Below are 24,773 nucleotides of genomic sequence, written 5' to 3'. Positions count from 1 at the left end.
TTGGTTTCTGAGAAAAGTAAGTAAATGCAACGTGGATTTCAGTACAGCTTTTACTGTGGCTGGCATCAGTCTTGTCTAACTTCAAATGCCTGTGCCAGGATGAAATTTTTTGTGTAAGGTATTTTTTTCTTTCCATTGACTTATAAAGGAGTCTACGTGACTGGCTCAGATGTAGAGACCCATGTTGTAAACATCTGAAGCGAGGTGAGGTGAGTCAACCTGTCTTTTCTGAGTTAAGTGAGTTCAGCATAGACTGTTTTCACAAACGTGTGGGGTTTTTGGAGCTTTTATGCTTTACTATCATTCTTATTGAGTCCTCTTCCAATGCAGAATCTTTTAGCCTTTAAACATTTGTCAAATGCTGGTCATAAAATCAAATGTGTTTTTTTTTATGAAGTATGATATACTTTATATTCTGCACTTTTTTCTTTCTTGTTTTTTTTAGTATACTGCTGTCTTCCATGATTGGGAAGGATTTTGATTGACAGAAATTCATTGAGATTATGTAGGTTTACAGTTGTGATTATACACAGGATTAGATCTGGTTAATGAAACTACAGAAGGTAGGAAGGTACTATGCTCCTTCAAAATTTTCCATCTTAGCTATCTTACAGTAACTCTTAGAAGGGTTACCACACCCAAATGAAGAGGAAGCTTGCATTTGTCTTTTTAGAAAAAAGGGACAAAGGAGAGACAAAAATCGGGTAATATACCATATCGTTTCCTTAGTATAAAATGCATGTAAGTCTCTTGGGGACTAAATGTGGCCGCACCATTAAACAAAATATCCAATAACTGTACTTACAATGTAATACATGGTTGTTAAGTACAGGTTTTGCACATGCTAATGGCTTTCCAGCAGGTTGTCATAGTGATATCTGAGGGCAGATTTTCCTTGACTAGAGTCCACTGAAGTCTTACCAATACCTCCTGTTCTCAAGCACCACCTAACCTCAGAGGCACTTAAAATCAGTTTGCATTCCAAGTTGGAGCACATCTAGGTAGAGGTCCCTGTGCATGCTCGGAAATCTCCTGGTCTGGAAAGCTAAGTGCTTATTTTGATATGGGTAGGGAGGTGCTTGAACTCTGTTCAAGTCCCTAAAGGGCCTGTTTTTATTAGATCATGGCTAACTCATTCAAAAGCGTTGAGTTCACTCCAGAACACTGTTATAAGAGGAGGTAATGGCTAAGCTTGCCTCTTCTGTAATGTGCTTTGAGCACTTGCCCAGGAAGTTCAAGACCTTTGTCCTTTCCCTTTCGGTCTCCCTAATTATTTAAACAAGTTTTGGTATTACCTGGAAGTTATGTCACTTTGTCCAGAATTATTTGCAACAAGTGTTGATATACATAATGCATGAGTTAAGCAGAATGCCACTAGAGGAAAAAGAAGCAAATTTAGGGGAGTTTTTGGTGAAAGCCTATCATTCAAATCCTCAAAAAAATTATAAAAATGCAATCCAAGTATAACTTTTAGACTTTTTTAGCTGTGTTAATTGCCTTTTGGATTTCTTTTTCCATTATTAAAAACAAAAAAAACCCCAAACCTACAAATGTGGATATTGGCAATGAAGTGGTTACCTATAAGGTTTATAAACATAATTTTGCAAGTGAGCCTTTTGTATCATTGCTTCTTTTGTCATTTTATGTAACCATCTTTTCATAAATTAAACTCTGATCTCTACTGTTCCTAGCGGAAGCTATTCTAGTTGTCATGTTCAGATAAAGTTTTAATTTCTGTTCTAAGATTATTTTCTCCTGGTTTGTAACAAGAAGTTCTGGTGCCAGCATTAGTCCTTAAATATCTGTTGTTTTGCCCTCTTAAAATCTTAGTTAGACTTAATTTTCCTAGTCTGTAGATTATCTGACTTCTCATGGGATAGATTCCTTGTTCTCTTGAACATCCAAGTACCGTTTCTTTTAATCTTGACCTTCCTTCAACACAGATAACTGGAATTCTGAACAATGTTTCAGATAATTTCCTGCTCGATCTTGTATGATACCATCATTTCCACTAGATGTACCTTAGTGATTCCTGGAATTGTATGTCTTTTGCGTAGTTGGATCATGTTAGCAGTTTAGTTATCCTGATAATCATGTAATGAATCTAGATTCTTTTCCTCAGTCCATTCTGTCTTCTAAGTGTCTGGATGAAAAGAAATACCACCTTAAGTTTTCTAGCCCTGCTCCGAGTCATGGATTTATATATGCATTCTTATTTAGTTTTGTGATTATGCTACTAATGTAAGAATCACACTTTCCAGCATATCAAAGGGGCACATCACTCTGGAAGATGTGCAATCTTTTTGCTCCAAGTACTCAACATGAGATACCACTCATCTAAATGGTAGGTGTGCTCAGCATGGGTATCACAAAGGAGTTGCAAGCATCTAAGATATCATTATAGTAAGTGGAAACTTAGTAAGCACAATAAATGGGGTTTGGCAAACCACTCAGCTGACCAAATAAAGGTTGCTGCTTCAGGGCTGCAAAGGGTTCTCTTTATAACCCTTTGACTGCAGTGACTAGATTTTTACTGGTCATACTGGGGACCTAACTAACGGATAAATGCCTAAGCCTTTCTAAACTCTGATTTACAAAATCACAGAATGGTTGAGGTTGAAAGGGACTTCTGGAGGTCATCTGATTCAACTACTCCACTCAAACAGGGCCACCTAGAGCCTTTTGCCCAGGACTGAGTCCAGACAGCTTTTGACTATATCTAAGGATGGAGACTCTGCAACCTCTCTGAGCAACATGTGTCAGTGCTCAGCTACCCTCACAGTAAAAAAAAAAAAAAAGTGTTTCCTGATGTTCAGATGGAACCTCCTGTGTTTCAGTTTGTGCCCATTGCCTCTGATTCTGTCATTGGGCACCACTGAGAGCCTGGCTCCATCCTCTTTGCATCTTCTTAGTGCTCTTAAGTGTATACAGCACACGTGGCAATGAACTATATCATCTAAGCAAACAATGGAGTCTTTGATGGAGAAGCTGTAAGTAGTAGTCTGATGATACGATAAAAGATAACGTCACGTGAATGTCAATGAATCTCTACAAACTTAAACCCTACAGCAGTTCCATAAAGGAAGCATTTGAAGCATTTTAAAATTAGATTTAGTAAAATTTACTTGATGTGAGATACCAACCAGTCTTATGTCAGTAAGATAAGAGTAGATTGGCTGTAAGTAATTTTTATTTCTATTTTCCTGTCCCACCTTCCTTTCCTACAACATTCTTTAGACTGAGAGGCGATATGATTGCCTAAGCAATAATTCCTGAAACTTGAAATTCCTGAAATTCCTGGTTTTAATCTATATTTTTAATTTTTTTTTTTCAAATCTTCAGCTATTCAATGATGTATCAGTAGCATACCAAACCTGAATTGCTTAAAAAAGAAATTAAGTAGGTTTCAAAAATTACTGTTTTATCTCTGGTGTATGATACTAATCAATGTGAACTTGCATTACTGAATTGCGGGGGAAAAATAACATTTGTCAAAAGTGCCAATACGTGCAAGTTGCTTCCTTGTTCTTAGCATTTAATGGTTCATACAGACCTGTTAAGGCATTTTTTTCCCCTGTATTAGCTAGTTATGAAAAAGCATAAAACAAATCACACGGGTTTCTCTGTAATTTTTGTACTTGCTTAAGTTTTAAATCTTCTGTATATTTTATTTAGCAGCTACCAGATTTAATTGTTATGAAGTAGTTGACTAATGTTACTTTTTTGTAGAAATTGTAGAAATATGTAGGCTTTAATCATATTTGTTTTGCTAAATGCTAGTCATATGGACTATCATTCTGTGTCCTGTTAAACAGAAAATGTTTCATCTGTAAGAATGCCTTTTTAATTCACTCTGGATTTTAGGAAGAGAGTAGTATAAATTATGTTACAGTTCAAACAATAGGCTTACCTTTTACTTGCCTGCTACAGTTTAATATTTTACCTATGTATATAATAGCTTGTCTGTGAAATGATTAGACATGTTTGAGCATCACTTAAATTCTCTCTTACAATATTAGTACTTATTATTTTTCCATAATATGTACAGTTCCAGCACTTTTTGTACTTACTTGCCTTGGCCTTCCTACTCCACTTACCAGCCTACAAAATAAATCTTTGTGTAATCACATTGATGCCAAGATGCCAGCAGTACAAATTATAATGCATGATTCATATTACAAACTCTTAGAGCATTTATTGGTACGCTAGTACGTTCCTATGAAATGACATTCAGATAAATTTGTGTATGTAAATGTACGATCACTGGAAAAAATCTTTGTTGATTTTGCTTGTGTGCGCGTTTCATATCAATTCGATGATCTTTAAATGTGGTTAGAAAGTAGTCATTTTCTGTTACTGCCACATTCGTGCTAAAATAGTAAATGAACCATTTAAAAACAATCTTCTCAAATACTGAACTAAATTTGTTTGAAAATTAGAACCATGATATATTTTCCAAAATAAAAATTAAGGTTGTGTATCTGTGGAGGGAATATAATGAAGGAAGATCTTCTAAAATAAGAAAAAGAAATTTTAAAATGTAAGTGAAATGTGATTGTGCCAAATGAAAGAATAGTTTTGCCTATATGACACTGATGCATATAAATGGTTTTCTAGATCTTGAGAAAAATCTGAGTTCTAGCCCTACCAACTGAATTGTGCTCAAGACCTCTTTGCTATTTTTGTCATTTTTTCACATTACAGTTTCAGAAATGTCGTCTTCATTGCATGCTAATAATGATAATAATTTGAGAACTAACAATACTTATATAACTAATGATATTTTGAGAAGGCCTCAAGAAAAAGATCTTTTTTTAATACAATCCATAAAACAGACACATAATTCTACTATTCAAACTCAGTGGTAAAAAAAAATGGCAGCATGATTTCTTAATCACAGAGAGTGAAAGAAACATATTTTAAATAGTACTGTAGAAAAGTTTCTTTTCTCTTCTTGAGTCACTTCTATGTCAAATGGTCTCTTTTTTTTTAAGATCTATTTTGCTATTTCATATTCTTTTGAACAGTCCCAACCACTACATTTCTTTTTTTTTTTTTTGAAGCTGTATAAACTAATTTGAAGTCAGTGAGAAATGTAGAATGGGATCTGTAAATGCCATTAAAACTGTGGTGATTTGAGTTCATAGGAGAATAGTACCAGAACACTAAGTATGGTTACTTTTGTTGTTGTAATTTAAGTATGAAATCTGACAAAAATATTTGCAATAGCAATAGGCTTTTCTGTTTTAAATCCATACAAATAAATGAGTATTCAAGTTATAATTCTCCTTCTAGTGTCTATTTTAATTGCTTTCATCTCTGCAAAGTTTACAGTCCTATTTTCTGTCTTAAGAGTACCGAATACTGCATATGCTGTTTATTTTATTAATCATATTGCATACCATATTTGATCATGATCTGAGACATGCATTGAATTACTTTGAACACATGCTTTAGATTCCTATAGGTCCATAGTACAGTTGTTGAACATACCCTGCATTTCTAAAGAAGCAAAAAAAGATAGCTCACATTCATACAAGAGCTTGCTTCCAAGCCAAGAATGACAGATGCTGTTACAGCTGAGAAATATGGTGTTTTAGAAAAACACTCAAACAGTAGTTAACTTAGGTCAAAGTAGAGAAAATTAATTTAAGATGCCTTTATCTAAACTGGAGTTAAAGGTACTTGAGGTGTGGATGTTGGTTTTACTAACTGTCAAGGATTATGTTCCAATTTAGTAAATCTGCAATATCTGAATGAAAGAAATACTTCTGGTCTCTGCTTTTATTAATTTCAAATGTGCCTAATTTCTTGTATTCCTTGTTTTAAGTAAATATATTTGCAAGATTTTGTATTATTGTTTGTATTTTCATATTGTAGAGTATGTGTAAATGATAGCATACTAAGGAATGGTGAAGAGGGGAGTTGTCTGTACATAATCCAAACTTTTGTGGCCTGGATTTGACTTTACTGTGCCAAAGCAACATATTTGTCCTATTTTAACATTGACGTGATCAGCTACAGTCTTAAAATTAATTCCGTGTGCTACAGAGAATAATTCACATGAGAAATTGATTGTCATTTTTAGCAAGAATATAAGATAAGAGAGTAAATGGAAATTTGAAAAATAAAGGAAAAGTATTAATAAGACAAGTACTGGATTATATAGCATCATGTATAATAATGCTATGTATAGCTTTAATACACACAAGAGAGGTAATAGCACAGACTCAACAGTGTAGTACAATGCACCAAAAATCCTGGCACACAGTATTGCACTAAAGTGATGACAATTTTGATTCCTAAAATCCTAAAAATGTGTATGGCTTTACTTAAATAAGAAAAATAGTTGTTCTGAACTGAAAAAAAAAAACAAGTCCCTACACATGGCATAGAAGTAATAACTTCTCAAATCTGTCAAAGTCATTAACTTTACAAATCTGCAAGTGATTCTTTACAGTCCAGTAAGGAAACTTGGGAAAGGTATTTCGTGTCACTGAGAAAGTAAATCAAAACATCTATAATGGGTGAAAAAGGTATGATTCTGCAGTTGTAACAAATTTTATTCTTTGATTAATTTATAGTTTTGTGTGTGGTGGTAAATGGCAAATAACCAATAATTTATTTGGCTTTAAAAAGAGTTTATATTTTATATAAACAAGCAAATTCTGTTTAATTGTGTTACATTGTGTGGCTAGGGAACAGAGATTCATAAAGAACAATTTCTTCTATTTTGAGGAAGCAGTTTTAAGGTGGGATAAAATGCTAAATATTCTGTATCTTCCCAGTATTGGTGTTACAGGCAGAGTTGAATTAGCTTGATATGTTTTATTACTTTGAAGGGGCAAATTTCCCTTGAAGGTTCAAAGAAAATAGTTCTAACAGTTTAAGCCACAGGCCACTTCAAAATAATCCCTGTTTAGAATTGACACATATCTAAAATACTGTTCTCTCAAAGCAGTTATTCTTTACTCTTACCTACATATTTCAATTCCAACAAGAATTAATTTAAGAAAGTCCTGTGTTTTATGTGGGTCAAAGAGCTGATCTCTGTGGTTACTTTTGCTTATATCTAAGACTACGTATACACAGTTCATTGTTGGTTTGAATGTACCTGATCTAGCTTTATACTAGTCTGCTCATATACTGTTACTAGATTCAGCACAAAACGAAGTGAAGACTAATTTACTGTTCTGCTTAGCTTATATATTGACTGGAGTCTTGGAAAATGCTCTTCATTATTGAAAGCCCAGACTGCTTTTTGATAACTTGCTGTGGCCAAGAGAGTTGCAAATCTTAGCAGCATTCAAACAGAAGTAACAACTTTTTAATGAAATACTGATTCCCTTAGGTATATGTCTCCACATATGTGCATTCACATACTCGAGTCGAAGGACACTTTCCTTTGTTTATCAGTATTCATGCATATAATCAACAGTCCTACATTCTCCTGCTTAGTCCCTTTCAACATGAAGCTGAGGATACAGAGCATTAAGGTCCAGAGCTATACTGTGATTTCTGCTTTTTCTTCACGTCTCCACGGGTGTCACCTCCACTGGTAGCTTTCTCATAGAAGGTAACTTTCTCAAATTTGACTCTCGTGTTTTTTGCTTAATCTGCTTTAAAAAGGGAAAATGAACATTTCTTGAAAGGTCCAAAACACTGACCAAAAAAAAACCTGTTATTAAAAATTTCAGAAAGATACCTTCTTCTGAAAAAGTCTGTGAGCTCCTTGACAAAAACAGGAAACCTGGATGGAGGTCCTGTTTTGAGTTAGTGTTTTTGATCTTCACTTGCTGAGATATTCACTCCCATGACAGTGACCATCTGCTGATGTAAGACTTAAGCTTCACTCTGGAGGACAGTTTACAATTCCGTGTCCCTAGAACTTAAAAACAGGAAAAAATATTCACTAAGTCTGCTGCCTGTAAGTTCAGTATCATTATATGAATAATGATGGTGTGATGCTATTTTCATATAATTTACTAGCAAGAGTCAAAATGCGATCTCCTCGCTTTAGGAATAACTGATCAAATGGAATTCGTTCAACTGACAGGAGTGTTGAACACATTAGTAAATAGGATCACTTATTCCCAGTTAAAAGAGAATTAAATTGATGAGTGTTGATTTAAGAACTATTTTCAAAGAACTTGGAGATAACACAAGATTGGTCATTTTACCTTAGACGCTGACAGGAAGTAAGTGTAAATCTTTCTTCAAATTTGGATAAATCAGGAATGAATTTGAAAAGAATTTTTTTTTTTTTTATTTCCTAGCTAGGAAAGCTGCTGAGTGTTTTTCCGATGTTGCTTTTGCTGACCAGAATCATCTGTACAGTAAATCCCCAAAACCCTGTAACAGTGGGTATTCTGCTAATGGAAATAAAACTAATAAAATTGGTTTTTTTTTTTTATGATAAGACTTTCTACATGGAAGTTGAGGGGACTGCTGGTATTCTTTGAAAATTTAGCTTTGAAATTGGGTCAGATTTGTCATGTAAGCCTCAGATCCCTCCCCTACCAGGACGACTGCCAGATGTCAGAAGTAGAGTTTTCCTACTCATCACAGGCATTGGGTAGCCTGATAGGAGGAAGTATTTGTTAACGTGTGTGTGGCTGAGTCAGTCAGCTTCTTGACTTATTTTAATGCTAGATTGCTGACCGTTTTTGAGGTAATGGGACTGGTGCTTCATTACATACTGTAGTTTGAAATGTTTGGCCCCTTAACTGTGCCAGGCAACAAGAAGAATTTCTTTCCCTCATTCTTCTGCAGTGAAGTTCTACACTGCTTGTAGTGCTGACATGCTTTCAGTTGATGTTAATAGACTCAAAACTTTTAAATACTTTGAATGTAGCAGACTGATCCTAGAGAACTTTGATGTCTCAGAGCTTTCTTGCTGGATGAAAAAGCTCTAGTGTTTGTAATCCTAATCTAGTAGACCCTGTGTCGTACTGATGGTTCCCAGCACGAGTTGACCCCTGAGATTTCCACTACTGTGTTTTAACTCCTGAAACCCTTATGCTTTATGTTGCTTTCAAGATTCTGCAGTTCTTACTAGAGATTCCCTACCCATACTTATGGTGGTTTTGTGGGGAATACGGCGTGGATGTCATAGAATCATAGAATGGTTTAGGCTGGAAGGGACCTTGAAGATCATTGAGTTCTAACCCCCCTGCCATGGGCAGGGACACCTCTCACTAGACCAGGTTGCCCAGGGCCACATCCAGCCTATAACTGTTCTTCAAGGTGTGTTTTCTATATCCACGCTCACAGGGCAGCCTCTTTATTGCTTGCCTTTAAATATCCATTTATGGTTACCAGGAATTCTGAGATTGGGAAGAAGTGAAAATATGGGCCAAACTCCATCCCATTTATATAACAGCAATCGAAGTATTAGACCGCGTGCTCCATTAGTGTTGCTAAGACATGAACACCTCAGTGTCATGTACCTATAAACATTGCAACTTCAAGAACAGCTGACATTAAGCAGATTTTCTTGTTTTCTGAAAGACTGACTCCATTTTAACTTAAGGCAAGTTGAACTATTAGCCTATTAAATGATTTTAGATTAAGCTTAGAATCTGGTTCCAACCTGGTTCACACTAACGCACTTGAAGAATGGAATGCTGAGAATGGAGCTGAGAGTGGAAAAGAGTTTAAAATACTATGGAAAAATATTAAACACCTCCATCTACTTAAACCTTCTTGTAAGGAAGGCAAAAGAATTACACATCACACAAAGTAAGGTTAACTGAAGTACAGTAGTAACTAAACTGTTTTTCAGTCATGACCTAAGTATTCACACAAAACTCTTAACCAGCATGGTCAGACTGAAGTGCAAGGGGTGATTCTTCAAATTTTAAAGGAAAATTAACTTTTCTTGTCTCTAAGTACCTATTCGATGAAAGTATTTCTTGTAAACCATAAGAATTCAAAGGGTTAAACCCATGTTTTAACATCCTGTTCAGTGAATGGGTTACTTCACTTTTATCAAAGGAGTTAATGTTAACAATATGGCTATGCTATAGGGAACTTTCTGTCTGCTGTTCAGTGAGTACAAGAATTGCATCTTCACTTGCTTTGTTAGTTGCATGATAGATGTAGTCATATTCTGGGGCTCCTAGCAGAAGGAATGGATGATGACAGGAATTAAATGATACAAGCACTGAACAGACAGAGTAGTAGGAGCTTTTTCTTTCTATTCCACAGTAAAAAGGAGTCTCCTTCGACATGCTACGATCTAAAAGTTAAAAAGAAAAGGTTATAGTCTGCAGGTATTCACTTGCGACAGGGAATATTTGGAGATCAGGATTGTCTTGCCTACAAGTCCCATTAGGGGAAAAGACCTGAAAGAAAAATGTTTATTTTCAAGTCCGCTACAAGAAGAAGAAGGAAAACTATATTTCTCAGATGTGATTATTGCGGGGATTGTGATAGTTCAGCTAAAGAAAGAATTGTTTAGATGGCGAGAGAGAATGGGGAAAATGGGGGGAAAATACAAAAATTAAGACAAAGATACATCGGAAGGGAGAAGAGAGCTGGACATAATTAGAGGAAGCAGAGAAACAGAAAACTTGATTAGTCTAAGAATTGTAGGCACTAAAATAAATAAATTTCAGTGCTTTTTGCTGTAGTCTCTCAGGAGCCGGCGATAGTTATGTGGCATCTAAGACTTAGAAGGTATGCTTGAAACTTTCATTGCAAAGCCTGTTAGTATCCCCATAATTCATGAATTCTGACTTCCCTTTCTTATTTTCAAACCCGGATTTTGGCTTCTCTTTTTAAACTGCTTCCCACAATAATACTTCTCTCAAATTAATAACTTCAGTAGTAGAAAAAGTAGAAAAGCTGTATAAAGGCAAACTTGTGTCTGTTTATAAAATTTTTGTTAAACTGCTCAGATGAATGATAAAATATAGAGAAGTATGTTGTGAAAGTAAATATGCTCAAGAGTGGAGACAGCTTGGAGTTAACTGATTATTTTTCAAAATAGTTACTGCATTTTTGAAGTATTTTAACTTTTCACATGCCTCAGCAGGTAATAGAGGATAATTTGATAACTGAAGAATTTATTGGGATAGGCTGCTTTATAGAAAACTTGGATTCATTGAAGTTTTTCCTGCTTAGAAATGAAGAGAAATGAGATTGTTTCATTAGTGTCATAAACAGCTTGGTGAGGTATCTGTTCAGGATTCATTTATTACTCTGCTTGAAGCCTTTAAGAACATTCAGAAAGTGACTGTAGCTCCTTTTTGTTTTGGGCTGTAAGAGTGTCTTCCATATTCTCTTATGCTATTGATGTTGTTGTCTAAATGTGTTTATTGTTCTTACAATATATTCAAAAGGTTCTCCTATTGATTTGAAGGACTTGTGCAGTTCGAGAAAATAATTTTTAGAAGCAGTATATCTTTCATATTTGGGAAATGACACACGTGAATCTCTACATCTTAACAAAACAGTTAGTATAGTATGCAACATTTTATTATTTGGTAGCTGTCTCTAAAGCTGAAATGCAGTTAATGAGTTTGTTTTTTAAGTCATATGGATGACTTAAATGAGAGGTCCTCACACTGTCTCCTTTGTAATGTTAATGTCATTCCTGTTACTGTCACTGCTTCGGAAAGGGTATTTCACATATCTTAGACTTGAAAGAAGACAGATCCAGTAATGCTCACCTACCTGTTGCTTGTCTGTCAGTCATTCTAGTATCCTTTGATTATGTAAGACCCATCTCTGCTTGCTGTTACCATTACCGTGTCTTTCCATCCTTTGCTTTTCAAACAAAAACTTCCCTGAACTGCCCAGTTGCACTGAAGTATGCCTGATGGCCTACAGGCAGCTTAATGGAAGTTTCTTGAAGTTCTGAAAGACAAATGGAAATCCATGTATTTTTCCAGTATCATACTTATTTTAAAACAACTGCTGGAAGTAAAATTATAGTAGTCTTTGGTACATGATTTTTAATACTTTAATAGCTTTTCTGTAGCGTTCAAATGCTAATAAGGAAATGCAAATTATCTTATGTGTGGCTTGTCTTTGAAGGGAACAAATGTTTTCTTGTAAACAGCAAGCTCAGTATTAGCCAGCAGTGTACCCTGACAGCATCCTGGGCTGTATGAGCAGGAGAATAGTCAAGACATCAAGGGATGTCCAGTTTTGGGACATCCAATACAAGAAACATAATCATAAACCAGAGTGAATCTAGTGGAGGGCCACCAGAATGGTCAGGGCTGGAGCACTTGCCCCGTGAGGAGAGGCTGAGGGGGTTTGTTCAGTCTGACCCTGGAGCACTTAACAGCAGTGTCCCCAGTGCCTGCAAGGAGGTCACCAGGAAGATGGAAACAGGTCCTTCACAGCAGGGCATGGTAGGAGGACAGGAGAACAGCAGTTGCAACAGGAGATTCCGACTTAGTATAAGAAAACAATTTTTTGTTACAGCCAAGCATTACTGTGGGCAGTCTCCGTTCTTGGGAGTTTTCAAGACCAAATTGGCTAAAGATTTTGAGCATCCTGGTCTGATTTCATACCTGACCTTGATCTGAGCAGGATTTTGGACTAGATACCCCTTCCAACTTGAATTATTCAGTAATTCCGTTTTGCATTTGCATTATTGAGATCTTGTTTTTAAGGGGTAATTTTACTGGGGAATAAATGGAAAACTATGCAGCAATGGGCTGGCCTCTTCTGTTTAGATTTTGCTTATTTCTGAAGTCACTGCAAACACCAAGGCCCTCCATTACATTAATTCTTAGGGGAAAAGTTGCTTTGCTGTCCATCATTGCTAACTGTAGCGCTTTTAGGAACCCATCCTTGACAGATAACAAGGTATGCCTGTACTTTGAACTCTGCTTATCAGGAAATCAAACCTGTTATGTATGATATAAATGACATAGCAATCATTTGCTAAATTATGGCAGTTTGAACCCTAACCTTCTGACCTCCTCTGCCAGACTTTCAGTGGGGAAGATGAAGGGCAGGAGCAGCCTCTCTGCTACTATAGTAGTTTAGATATACCTCTTCTTTTTTAGATGTCAGAGGAGCTTTGTCTGATGGTCTCCCAGTTAGCCCCATCTCAAAATATTTGTCCCTACTTTCTGATTCTCTCCCTGTCGTTTTCTGGGAGGCTTCAGTGATGACATTTCCTTTTCTTATTTCTCCTTGCTGACCATCCAAAAAGCTCCTTTTTTTTCATCACTGTATAGTTTTATAGTGAATTTTAGTTTTGATATTATTAATTACATGCAAGTTACATTTGTGGAATTAAGAACTTAAAAATTTTTGTGTTCATTTCTGACTGTTTTAAGGAGGTATATGGCATTCCAAACATTTTTCTTCCGTTTGTGGCTGTCTGTGTTTTTAGTGTTTTATAGATTTTATTTGTTAAAAGGAGAGAGATATTTCAGTATTGCTGTTGTCACTTATATGACTGCTGTTCTGTCAGTCATTTCACATTGACTTTTCCCCTTTTTGCATTAATGGAATTAAAAATCATACAGTAATTACCTTTTATTAAGTATATATTTACATCTAAAAGTGTCTTAATGAGTTTCTTATTAAATCAGAGGAACAGCAGCATATACAACAGCAGACAGTAAATGCTATTGTGGAAGGTAGAGGATAAGATTGCTGATACATATTTAAGTTTTTTTTCTTAAACAGTGTGGAATTTTTTTATCTTTCTAATGCACAAAATGTGACTTGAACTTCATGATTCGGACTGTTATCTTTGTTACTCTTTTTGCAGTAAACTCAGAGACTGAAAATTTTATCAAAGTTGTACAAGATGGTTAATTGCCTTTTGCTCAGTACTAGTTTGTGTATAGGACTACAACATATCTGTATACCCATTGCATGACCCATAATATTATTTCAAAATATCTTTGCAATCCAATTTTAATGTTCTGATTTTATTAATTTTAGCAGTTTATTAATTTTAATAAACTGCTCATGCAACCTAGTTTGTAGGAAGAGTAGCAATGGGAAAGGATTGGAGAGAAAAGACGACTATATGCAATTTACAGATCAATGTGTTCACAATATAAATCATGTAAATTAATAGAAAAGGCAACAAACTTTGTCAACATGAACACCCAGAGAGTTTATTTCCTTGAACCACTTTCTCCTTGTTCGTTTATGGTTTAGATTTGACCAATATGTGTATATCAGAAGTTTTCAGTAGCTTCTTTTCAGTGTCTGCAGAGGTTTAAAGTTTGTGACTGAAGATACTTTTTTTTTAAAAGTAGTCAAAATGTCTACTAGCTTTAGCAAGGAAGGTTTTATGATTTCTTTCAGAGTTCAGGTTTTGTGTGTATGTGTGTATACTTATGCATGCATGTGCATATTTGGGTGCAGTATTCTTTTTTCACAGTGACAGCACTAGTGTGGATCGATAACTTAAAGAAAAAAGTCTATTCCCTGAAGAGGATCTACAGCATATTGGGAATATTGACTGATTGTTTACCTCAAGAATGTCACATACATTTGTTAGTTTAGTTATAGTTATGTCAAGTTTCTTTAATTATTAGTCTTACATTTGTTCCCGCTGCTGTCTTGAAAAATTACTGCTCTAGAACATTCAATGAAGGGTGTCTGCAAATAAGCTAAGGGCTAGTTGTGAGCTGAGAGGGTCGGTAATGCTACGTGAAAATGTATTTGAGACACATAAAGTAAAACTACACACAGGTATTGGCACTCTGAAAACTCACTGAAAACTGAATTAGCCTGGAAAGTAATAATCACTCTATCCAGAATCACAGGAAAGACCTGAAAATATTTATATTGATTTAACTGAATATCTGATGAAAAATAATGTCTGTGACTAGTGGGAGTGGGAATTTTAAAAGATACGTTTTTGTATGTTTTATCCAAGAGGATAAACCAATTCAAGTGACAGTTTCAAAGTTTATTTAGGCATGAAAAACAATGTTTACAGTGCAATAATAAAAATGTAATGAACAATTTCTGTAGCTTCTGATATCCCCCAAATCTGTCAAGGTATGTTTCATCTGCTACAATAGCAATTTATTTCAATTATATTCCAGAAACAAATATTACTATTATTAAAGAATTTCATGAAGTAATAATATTTCTGGAAAAGCTAATACTTGGTTTAAGAAGGTAAGTCGTTGAATCATTATTGAAATTGTATGGTAGCTTAAAAAAATAATTATGAGCAGCAGAAAAATATTATCAAGCCAGACAATTCTATATGTATGTTAAAAATTTGAGATTTAGTATAGAATAATACTGAAAGTTGATGCTTTTCTTGTCTAAATGTTTTATAGCAAGGAAGTTGCTGTCATTTTCTTCATTCAAGTCTGTTATATATTTCTCATATCAAAACCCTTCACGGTTACAATTTAAATTAATTATTTTCTGTATTAGTCAAGATACATTATTGGGGGGTAGGTCTCTCTACTATTCCTTGCCTTTTTGTTGATTTAGTACAAAATTCAGCTTTGTTAATGTGGCAATTTTTTAAAGGAATGAAGTAAACCATGAAATAAAACTATTGGTTTATTAAAGTTAATGATTTGGGATGCCATGGGTAATTAAATAGAGAATAGTGTGCACAGAAATTGTGAGTAAAGACATAATGAGGTTTTATAAACATACTTCAGGGTTTTTTGCTCTTGGATTAAAGTAAGTGCAATGGACAAAACCATACTGCAGAGCAGGGGTCCTTTTCAATCTGTCACTTCAAAGTGGATTTTAAAAAAAATTGAAGCACAGAGGTCGTTTAGGCAATGAGAAATCTAATCATGCTTATTCCGCTGCTTGTCCAGATGTGCATCCCATCTCAGTTCAACATGTTTCTCATACTTTCAAGATTGGAGGCTTTTGCCATTTTATGTGCTAGTGCACACAGATGCACGAGATAGCTTTGCGCAGTGTATCGAGGCTGTGCCAGAAACAATACAACTGTTCAGTTTTTTCTGACTGCTTTTGGCTTGAGGTAGAGCTGCTGGTGTCTGCATCCTTTAGCTAGACTGTGTTTCCCTTTTACATTGTCATTCTGTACTTAGAAGTCTGCAAAACTATTTGCTTTGGTATCTCTTCACTAGGCTTCAGAGAACTCATTTAATAGCCTTCCTGTTTGAAAAAGACGAATCTTTTTCTTTGGGGTTATTTTTAAATTTTATTCAAGAGATCTTGTCAGGCGATAATTTCCAGTTTTGGACTTGCAAACTAGGTATCTTTGTGCCTACATTTCCTGAAATACCTGGTCTGGTAGGAATTCTCTGACCAACCATGTATACTGATGATTTGTGTTTCATGTTTGTGCAATTTTTCATAGATTTAGAATTTGTCGTCCACAGAAACATAAATGAAAACACAAGGATAAACATCTTGACTAAGGTGTATAGGCGAAAAGAAAAGCAACTACTATTAGACTCCTTAAAATTACCAATGTGACTCTGTTCTATTTATGTATCTAAAACACAATTTTTGAGGAGGAACGGTGGAATTATTTCCTATTGGTTCCTTCAGATCCTTTCTTTTTGTTAAGGATGCTGTTATTAATATCTCTATACTGATAAAGTTCAGTCAGGTTATTTGAATAGATTTTCTGTTTATTTCATGGAATCAAATAACAAAAAGTTAACTCAATCAAGATGCTGATTACTTAAACCAAGTAATAACCATGTAGGCAAGTGACTGAGCAAAGTAAGCATGCATCAGCAGCATTGGATTAACACAGAGTAGCAACCACATCCTGTTTCATTTTTTTTAAAAAGCGTGACAGGAGTTGCTCATCTTTTTTACAGTAGCCCAAAAGTAAGTGCACATTTTCAGGAAGTCCATCAGAGCTGCTCCAGGCTTGAGAGAAAACTCCCTAGTGAAGGTTTACTATGAAATTCTCATGACTGAAATAAAACTCCTGAGCACAGGCTAGGCTAAGCTGAAGCAGTTTCTACCATTACTGTTGAAGCTGTGTCCCAGTACAGGAGTGAATCTTAAGTTTCACAGGGTCAGAGTCAAATAAAAGGAAGCACAATTGCATGGACTAGAGACAAGGAAACAATGATGGATTTCAGTCCCTGCCAGTCAGCATGATTTAGCAGATATATAAAAAGCAGACTCATCTTTACTAATGTTCATTCTTCCAATTCTTAGAAGAGATGGAATACTCATCATGGTAATTAGGTCACTCTAGCTGCTCTAGTGGAGTAAACACAAAGATAAGGAGCTACCTTTATAGTAACTCATCAAGATGTGCCTTTTATATGTAAATTCTACAGCCCCACCTTTAACTCTGCTCTTTTCCAGTCGTGTTACACATTAGTGAGAAGATCTGTGCAGCAGCTAACCTGTTTCTCTAGAGTAAGGCACAAGAATACATGGGAAGTATGCATGTTCTCGTTGGACAATGCAGGGAAAAGTGTCCAATCTACTGTATGCTGGGAATGAGTCTAGTTAGGGTAGAGAGAATACATGGGTCCTACATACTGAAGAACTCCACTTATTGCACAGGTAATTTTGGGTTTAGGTGTCCTGAAGCTGCAGGTAGTGTAAACCAGCTGTTTACCTTGCTGAATCTGGATGTTTGAACTAGCACTTCCTACAAACTGCAAAAGAGTATGTAGAAGTGTTGCCTCCAAGGAAGTTGTTTCGACAGAATGAGGATCAGAGGCCAATACATGACAAATACTTAGAATGCTGCAAAACACAAAAATCTCCTTTGAAGCAAGCAGCTTTAAACAAAGCTTCTAAGCTTTCTCTCTCAAACAGATTTTACTAAACCACATGCATGTTTAATTACTTGATACGAGGCAAATATAACATCTGGCAAGAACTTGCATGTTAAATCATGTTTACCCTTTAGCATTTAAGCTATATGTTTCTGGGGTTTTTTTAACAATCTAAAACAGGAGTACTGTGCTGAAAAAACTTTAAGCATGTGATTTGGGGAGAACAAATTTGAAGTGAAAACTATTTCAGCAAACAAATTTTTCATTGTTTAAACAATTTGTAGATGGCATGCTTCATCTTCTCTTTAATCATTATATTCAGAGCTTTTTCTGTCTTTTGTTGGAGGTATTTCAATTTGTTTTTACTAAGTGCATTATTATTTTAGTCCAGATTAGAAATAATTTAACATATTTGATAGACATTAATGAAACAATACATAGTACAAATGACTGAAAATGCTTCTAAATTTAGTGTAACAGTATCTATAAAATACATGTATTTAAATGAAGAATAACAGTTTTCTGACCCATTTTGTAATAAATTTTAAAACAGACTTTCAGTTTATGAAACCAGCCAGATACATGACGCATCAGACTGGCGTTCAGTGCCTCAGAAGCTGAGCAATGAAAGCAGTTGAAGCTAAGGATCAGACTTCCTACATTTTCAGTTACTTAGTGGGTAGCGTGTGAACTCAACTCGTGGGAGATTTTTGATTGCTTGGAAACAAGCCAACCGGTTTTTAGTACTGAGGATCAAAAAGAGAACCAGTGGAAACAAGATCCTCTGAGTGCCCATGTTTGAACTGGAGTCTCAGAGTTTGCCACATGTATGGACAGCGTATGTGCAGTCTGTAACATGACTGAATTTAATTTAAGCCTATCTAGACTGCTGTTACTCCAAGTGGCACAATGAAGAAGTGAGGAAAATTCTGTTTTGTGCTTTTGTACTTAGCTTTGGGCTCTTTGGAAGTGAGAAAGCCTTAACAGCCAGACTCAATTGCAAAAGGTAAGGAAGTTAAACTGGGATTTGAACCTCGTGGTGAAAGAAGTATGGGTAGGATTTGATGAAGGATGCTGAGCTGTGAGGGTGACAAAGGAACAGAGAGAAAGAAAACCAGCAGTTGGAGGGCAAGGGTATAAGATAGGAACGGAAAAAGAATAGGCTAGGAACACAGGTGAGAAGAAAAACAGATGCCCCAAGCAGAAAGAATGAAAATAGAATTGGAAATCTGGGGACAGAGAGGAAGGGGGGCAGGAACATTAGAGGACATGTTGGGGCTGGACGTGGGAGATTTGCAATAGGACAGGTTAGGGAGGACATGTTAGTAGCATTTACGTTTCTCTGCAAGTTTGGCACTGAACCAAAGCACAGACGTTTGTACAGATAGGAGAGTATTTTGTAATTACTCTAAAGATCTTAGATCTGGAACTGACGCGTCTCTGGAGTCAGGATGATTTCACAACTTACAGGATTTTTTCCATTTTTAAACTTGAAAATAATGTCTAAAATGTATCCTAAAGAGCCTCAGGTTAGTATTACCAAGTTTGCAAAATTAGAAAAGGTTGGTGTTGTGTTTTGTATAGTCTTGGTAGGACTTCCTTTGGAAGATTTATTATTTCATAGTATTTACTTGCTTGGCATTCTTTTGTATTAACAAGCTTAATACTAGGATTTACTACTTCTTGAATGCTTAATTTTACAAATTTATTGGGTTTTAATGTACTTCATTATGGATGTCATCTGTCTGGACTTCTCTAAGGCCTTTGACGTGGTCCATCACAACATCCTTCCCTCTAAATTGGAGAGGTATGGTTTTGATGGGTGGATTGTTTGGTGGATGAGGAATTAGTTGTATGGTCTCATCCAGAGGGTAGTGGTCAGTCGCTCAGTGTCCAGATTGGAGATTGGTGATGAGTCATGTCCCTCAGTGGTCCATACTAGGAGCAGTACTGTTTAATATCTTCATCAATGACATAGACAGTGGGATCAAGTGCATCCTCAGCAAGTTTTCAGACAACATCAGGCTGAGTGGTTTGGTTGACATGCCTGAGGGATGGGATGCCATCCAGAGGGACCTGGACAAGCTTGAGAAGTGAGCCTATGTGAGCCTCGTGATGTTCAACAAGGCCAAGCGCAAGGTCGTGCTCATGGTTGGGGCAACCCCCGGTATCAATACAGGCTGAGGGATGAAGGGATTAGTGACAGGCTGAGAGAGTTGGGGTTGTTCAGCCTGGAGAAGAGAAGCCTCTGGGGAGACCTTGTTGTGGCCTTTCAATACTTAAAGGGGGCTTATAAGAAAGATGGGGACAAACTTTTTAGCAGTGCCTGTTGCAATAGGACAAGGGATAATGGCTTTAAACTAAAAAAGGGTAGATTTCAACTAGATAACAAGGAAGAAATTTTTTATGATGAGGGTAGTGAAACACTGGCACAGGTTTCCCAGAGAGGTGGTAGGTGCCCCATCCCTGGAAACATTCAAGGTCAGGTTGGATGGGGCTCTGAGCAACATGATCTAGTTGAAGATGTCCCTGCTCATTGCAGGAGGGTTGGAGTAGATGGCCTTTAAAGGTCCCTTCCAACCCAAACTATTCTGTGATTCATTGTTCAGTTATTGAGGAGAACTGATGAACAACTCAAGTTTTGTCAACGGGATAGACAATGGTAAAAGAGAGAGGTAAAAAGAGGTTAGAGTTGCTGTCTCAGTACTTGTGGGATTCTTAACATTTCCAACTTCTTATAAATGAATCTCACATTACAGACATATATGATAGAAATCTTGGAATAACAGTATTAGATTAGGCAGTGCTGGATGTGTCTTGTAGTTCCTCCATTCAAAAAACAGTTGGCTGCCATACTTTCTTCATTATACAGACTACATGATCTTACCATGAAATCTTTCAGTTTACTCTCATTGTATGCAGATATTAAAATTTCCCACCATCTGCAAAAACAGACTCCTCTGATAGAAGAATCCTAAAACCATCTTTACAAACGTCTTTCCTACTTTACTGTAGAAATAACCTTTTTGATAACCATTGTATCACTCTGCTTTAGCAAACTTCAGGTGTTATTGACTGATCATCCTAATGGCCCAGAGACATAATGAAGTTGAGACCTCATTTCAGGGAGACCTTATAGCAGCCTCCAATATCTGAAGGGGACCTACAAGAGGGACTTTTAGGAAGTGCATGTAGTGATAGAATGAGGGGTAATGGCTTCAAACCAGAAGATTTAGATTAGATATCAGGAAGAAATTTTTCGCTCTGAGGGTGGTAGGGCACTGGAACAAGTTGCCCAGGAAAGTTGGTGGAGGTCCCATCCCTGGAGGTGTTCAAGGTGAGGCTGGATGGGGGTTTGAGCAATGTGGTCTAGTGGGAGGTGTCCCTTCCCATGATAAGGGGATTGGAACTAGATGATCTTTAAGGTCCCTTGCAACCTAAACCATTCTATGGTTCTTACACTTTTATTTTTTCCCATTTTTTTCATTTACTTGATCTGTAATTTCCTATTCTTGCCCAACCGTCATTCTTCTGTGAGACAATAACCTGTACTCTTTCACTGTATCGAGTTTGCTAAAATTTCTTGATGGAGAAAAATCCTGTACACCCTCATTCCACTGGTTGGTTTTGTTTTTTTTTTTGCCATAATAGTAGTATTAAAGCATGGGGTGGTTTTGTTTTCTTTTGTTTTCCCTTAGAGACCATCTAGGCAGATTAAAGCATGTATTTTGACATTGTGTTACATGACTATGCACAGACGTGCGCACACACTTGTGCTGAAATAGTAGCCAAGAAACCAGAGATACTATGGTCAAGTAAAAGCAAATATGACAAAGAAACTCTGAATGGTGCTACAGTGGAGGAGTTACTAGTGAGCTCAACAGTGTAGTCAGGTCAAAAGAAAACTGAGTCTTTATAACCTTAGCAGTACAAAACAGATCATGCACATGTAAGCTACTGCAAATTTCCAAAATGCAAAGTACAAAACTTTTTTCTGAAGTTACTGTTTATAATCGGGTTGATAAGCATGCTCTGGAAGCACCCAGCGGATTGAGTAGACTTTAAAAATCATCAGAGAACTTCTCTGGAAAGTATAGAAAGTAAGTACAAAGAAGTATGCATTGCCTGTGTTTATACGTGATTCCAGTGTCTAGGCTCTGTACAGAATAGATCATTGAACCTCAAATTAATTTCAAGTCTGAAGCAGTCTACCAGAAGGCATTGCCATTTATTTTGTGTAAAGGCAGAAGATAAGAATTTTTGTTGAAGGTCAATAAATATGACTTCATTTGTGTATTGCATTGCACATCAGTTGGCTGGATGGCATGTATCTTTGTGAAGATTTACTCATTTTGGAACAAAACAGTCTTCCCAGGATTGTAAGCAACGTGTATAGCAGAACAGATTTACTGTCCTGTCTGTAGCCAATCATGTACAAAGTGTGGAGAATGTAAGAGTGCTGAAACTATTTTTGTGTGGTAAAATGAAAATAGGAGCATACAGTCAGGGAGCAGTGATGAAATACTTAAAGTATTAGCACTTGAAAAGCATGCACAAGCAAAATTGACAGCAGTAGTCGATAACCAGATAGATAATTGGCATTTAGCAGTTTGAGCGTAGTAACTCTGAGAACAAGTGTCATGCTATTGAAAAAGAAAATTGTTTTAAAGAGAGTGAACTTTTCATGAGCTCAGTAGGCAGAATTTCCAGTCTCTGTTCATGCAGCCTGTGTGGGAACAGTCTCATTCATGCATTGGACTGTTTACTCATACACGGATGTCTACAAAGTGATTGTGAAGGGCATCATAATGACACCTGTTTGTTCTGTTCAAGTTAATTCCAGTGAAAATTGCTTCCTCTTTGTGACTTAGAAACATTCCTACATCTGAAATCCTCGGGGAAAATATTTGAAGTAATCCCCTTGTTTTTGTTAAATGCTTTCAATCCCACCTAAAGATCAGGTGCTAAATAGGGTGGAATTGTGTTCAAACTGCTATTTGACAAATGACAGCTAACATAACAGCCATGTTGGGTTAGAATAAAGGTTTATCTGGCATTCTAACAATTTGTTGTTAAGTGACTTCTGTGTGAGAAGTACCATCTTGCATTTAATAGTTGTCAAAGGATTTCTCTGCTGAGTTTATTCAGTATCCTCTTGAGTAAGTGTTAATTTTTAGCATCCACAACATCTTATGGACAGGAATTTCACAGCTTTCATGTGTGAAGAACAACTTCTATTTGTTTTCATTCTGCATCTGCTAGCTTTATTAGATGCCTTCTCATTCATCTGTTGGAATATACAGTGAATGATTGATTGGTGTTCTCATGCTCTGTGCCACTCATGATGTTACAGGCCTCTTGTATTTCTCCGTTTTCCTTACAGCCATCTCTTTTCCAAGCTGTAGAGTCCTAGCTTGCCTAACTAATTTCTTCCACACAGCGCAACTGTGGAAGTGCATGATGTTGCTGCTTGTCAAAGGTAATCTTTATTACCTTACTCTGGTGCTTTACCAGTTCTATGATATTCCTAGTGAGCTGAGGTACCAGAATGGTAGTCAGCATTTAGTATGCAGGCAACAGCATGGAATTGTAAAGTGGCGTTGTGATCTCTGTATTTTCTCTACTGTTTTCACAGTAATTCCCAAAATGTTGGGTTTGACCATTATTTAAAACTGAGCTGAAGTTTTCATGGATTTATCTAGTATAAACCCAAGATCTCAATCATTAATGAAAATAGCTTGGAGTTCAACATTTTATGTGTATGGTTAGAATAATTTTTACAACCCGTGATTTATTTTGCATGTATCTCCTTTGAATTTCATATGTTATTTAATGCTAAGATTCATAAGGTTTTCTACTGTTGTTCACATCACCCTCATTTTCTACAGTAATTTAGTATTCTATCAGCAAACTTTTTTACCCCTCTTTTTTGAGATTGCCTGTTAAATATTATGAGTAGAATGAATGAAGTCCGTTTCGAAGTGGAATATTATTTGTCATCTATAATTACCTTATAGTGATATTCTCAAAAATATATTTAATTTCTGCTTTTTGAGAAGGACCTGTGGTTCTGAACAACTGTGGGAATTAATACACCATTGTGGTCTGATATTTCTTGATATCTTTGGATATGGGAAGAAGCAGTGTAGCTGGTGTTTGTGATATCCTAAAGGGATATCCCAAGGGGTGCACCATTGATACCAGTGATGTCTAATACCACTTCTCCCTATCGCATATAACACATGGTGGTGAAGATGGGAGACAACATCTCCTTAGTATCTCTCTCATGAAAAGACTTTAGTGCATACATTTGTATACTGAGAAAGAGATTCACGTTGATCTAACATTTTTTAAAAAATAAGGTATACTGTAAAATCATTGTCACTTGATTGTGCATTAATCATATATTGAGAAAAGTCATGGACTGAGTTTTCCACATACTGTGTTTTGTTTTCATTATAGTATTGAAGTTTCCTAATGATGTTTCAAATACAGGTTACAATAGTTACATAGATAACCATACTAATACTTATTCAACTCTTAAAAATACTATATTAATTTCTGAAATTTATACCTGTAATGAACAGAACTAACATGTATTCTAAGTTTGTTTATTTTGAATCATCAAAACTGTTTGTTTGTGTTTTTTTTCTACTAGGTATAGACAAATGCAGCTTGGCACAGAAAGCAAAGTAGCTGAACTTCTTCACCAAAGTAAGTTAAAGTCCTTTGAAAGTGAACGTGTTCAACTCATGCAACAAGAAACAGCTAAGAATCTTTCACAGTGCCAAATGGAATGTGAGAAATATCAGAGAAAGCTGGAGGTATGTTATACGAAGAGACACTTTATGGGGCATTACGTAGCTGTTTTCAATTAGAATTTAAAATGCAAAAGCTTGGGGAAAAGGTAGCAAAGAACATATGTGGCTGAATTAGTATATCCACCAAATTCTGTTGAAACAGAATCTAATGACAAAGCTTATTAAGTTTGACCAGTTCAATGGAAAAAAAGACTTAGGGGAGAGGAAGAAGGCCAAACAATCTCTCATGGAGAGAGGTTGAAGACAGTACCTCTTTCAT

At 36.1% G+C, this 24,773-nt stretch overlaps 1 protein-coding gene across 1 annotated transcript in view; it reads left to right on the top strand.

The window, feature by feature from the left end:
- Window positions 1-24,773, top strand: part of PIBF1 (progesterone immunomodulatory binding factor 1) — an 80,838-nt gene that overhangs the window by 47,667 nt on the left and 8,398 nt on the right. The window contains exon 9 of the mRNA XM_009884211.1: window positions 24,352-24,517. Within this exon, the coding sequence (XP_009882513.1) occupies window positions 24,352-24,517 (166 nt within the window). The remainder of the gene's footprint in view (window positions 1-24,351; window positions 24,518-24,773) is intronic.

Source organism: Charadrius vociferus, unplaced genomic scaffold (genome assembly GCF_000708025.1).
Source record: "Charadrius vociferus isolate BGI_N301 unplaced genomic scaffold, ASM70802v2 scaffold604, whole genome shotgun sequence".
Lineage (NCBI taxonomy): Eukaryota > Metazoa > Chordata > Aves > Charadriiformes > Charadriidae > Charadrius > Charadrius vociferus.
This window is presented reverse-complemented; position numbering and strand designations above follow the sequence as displayed.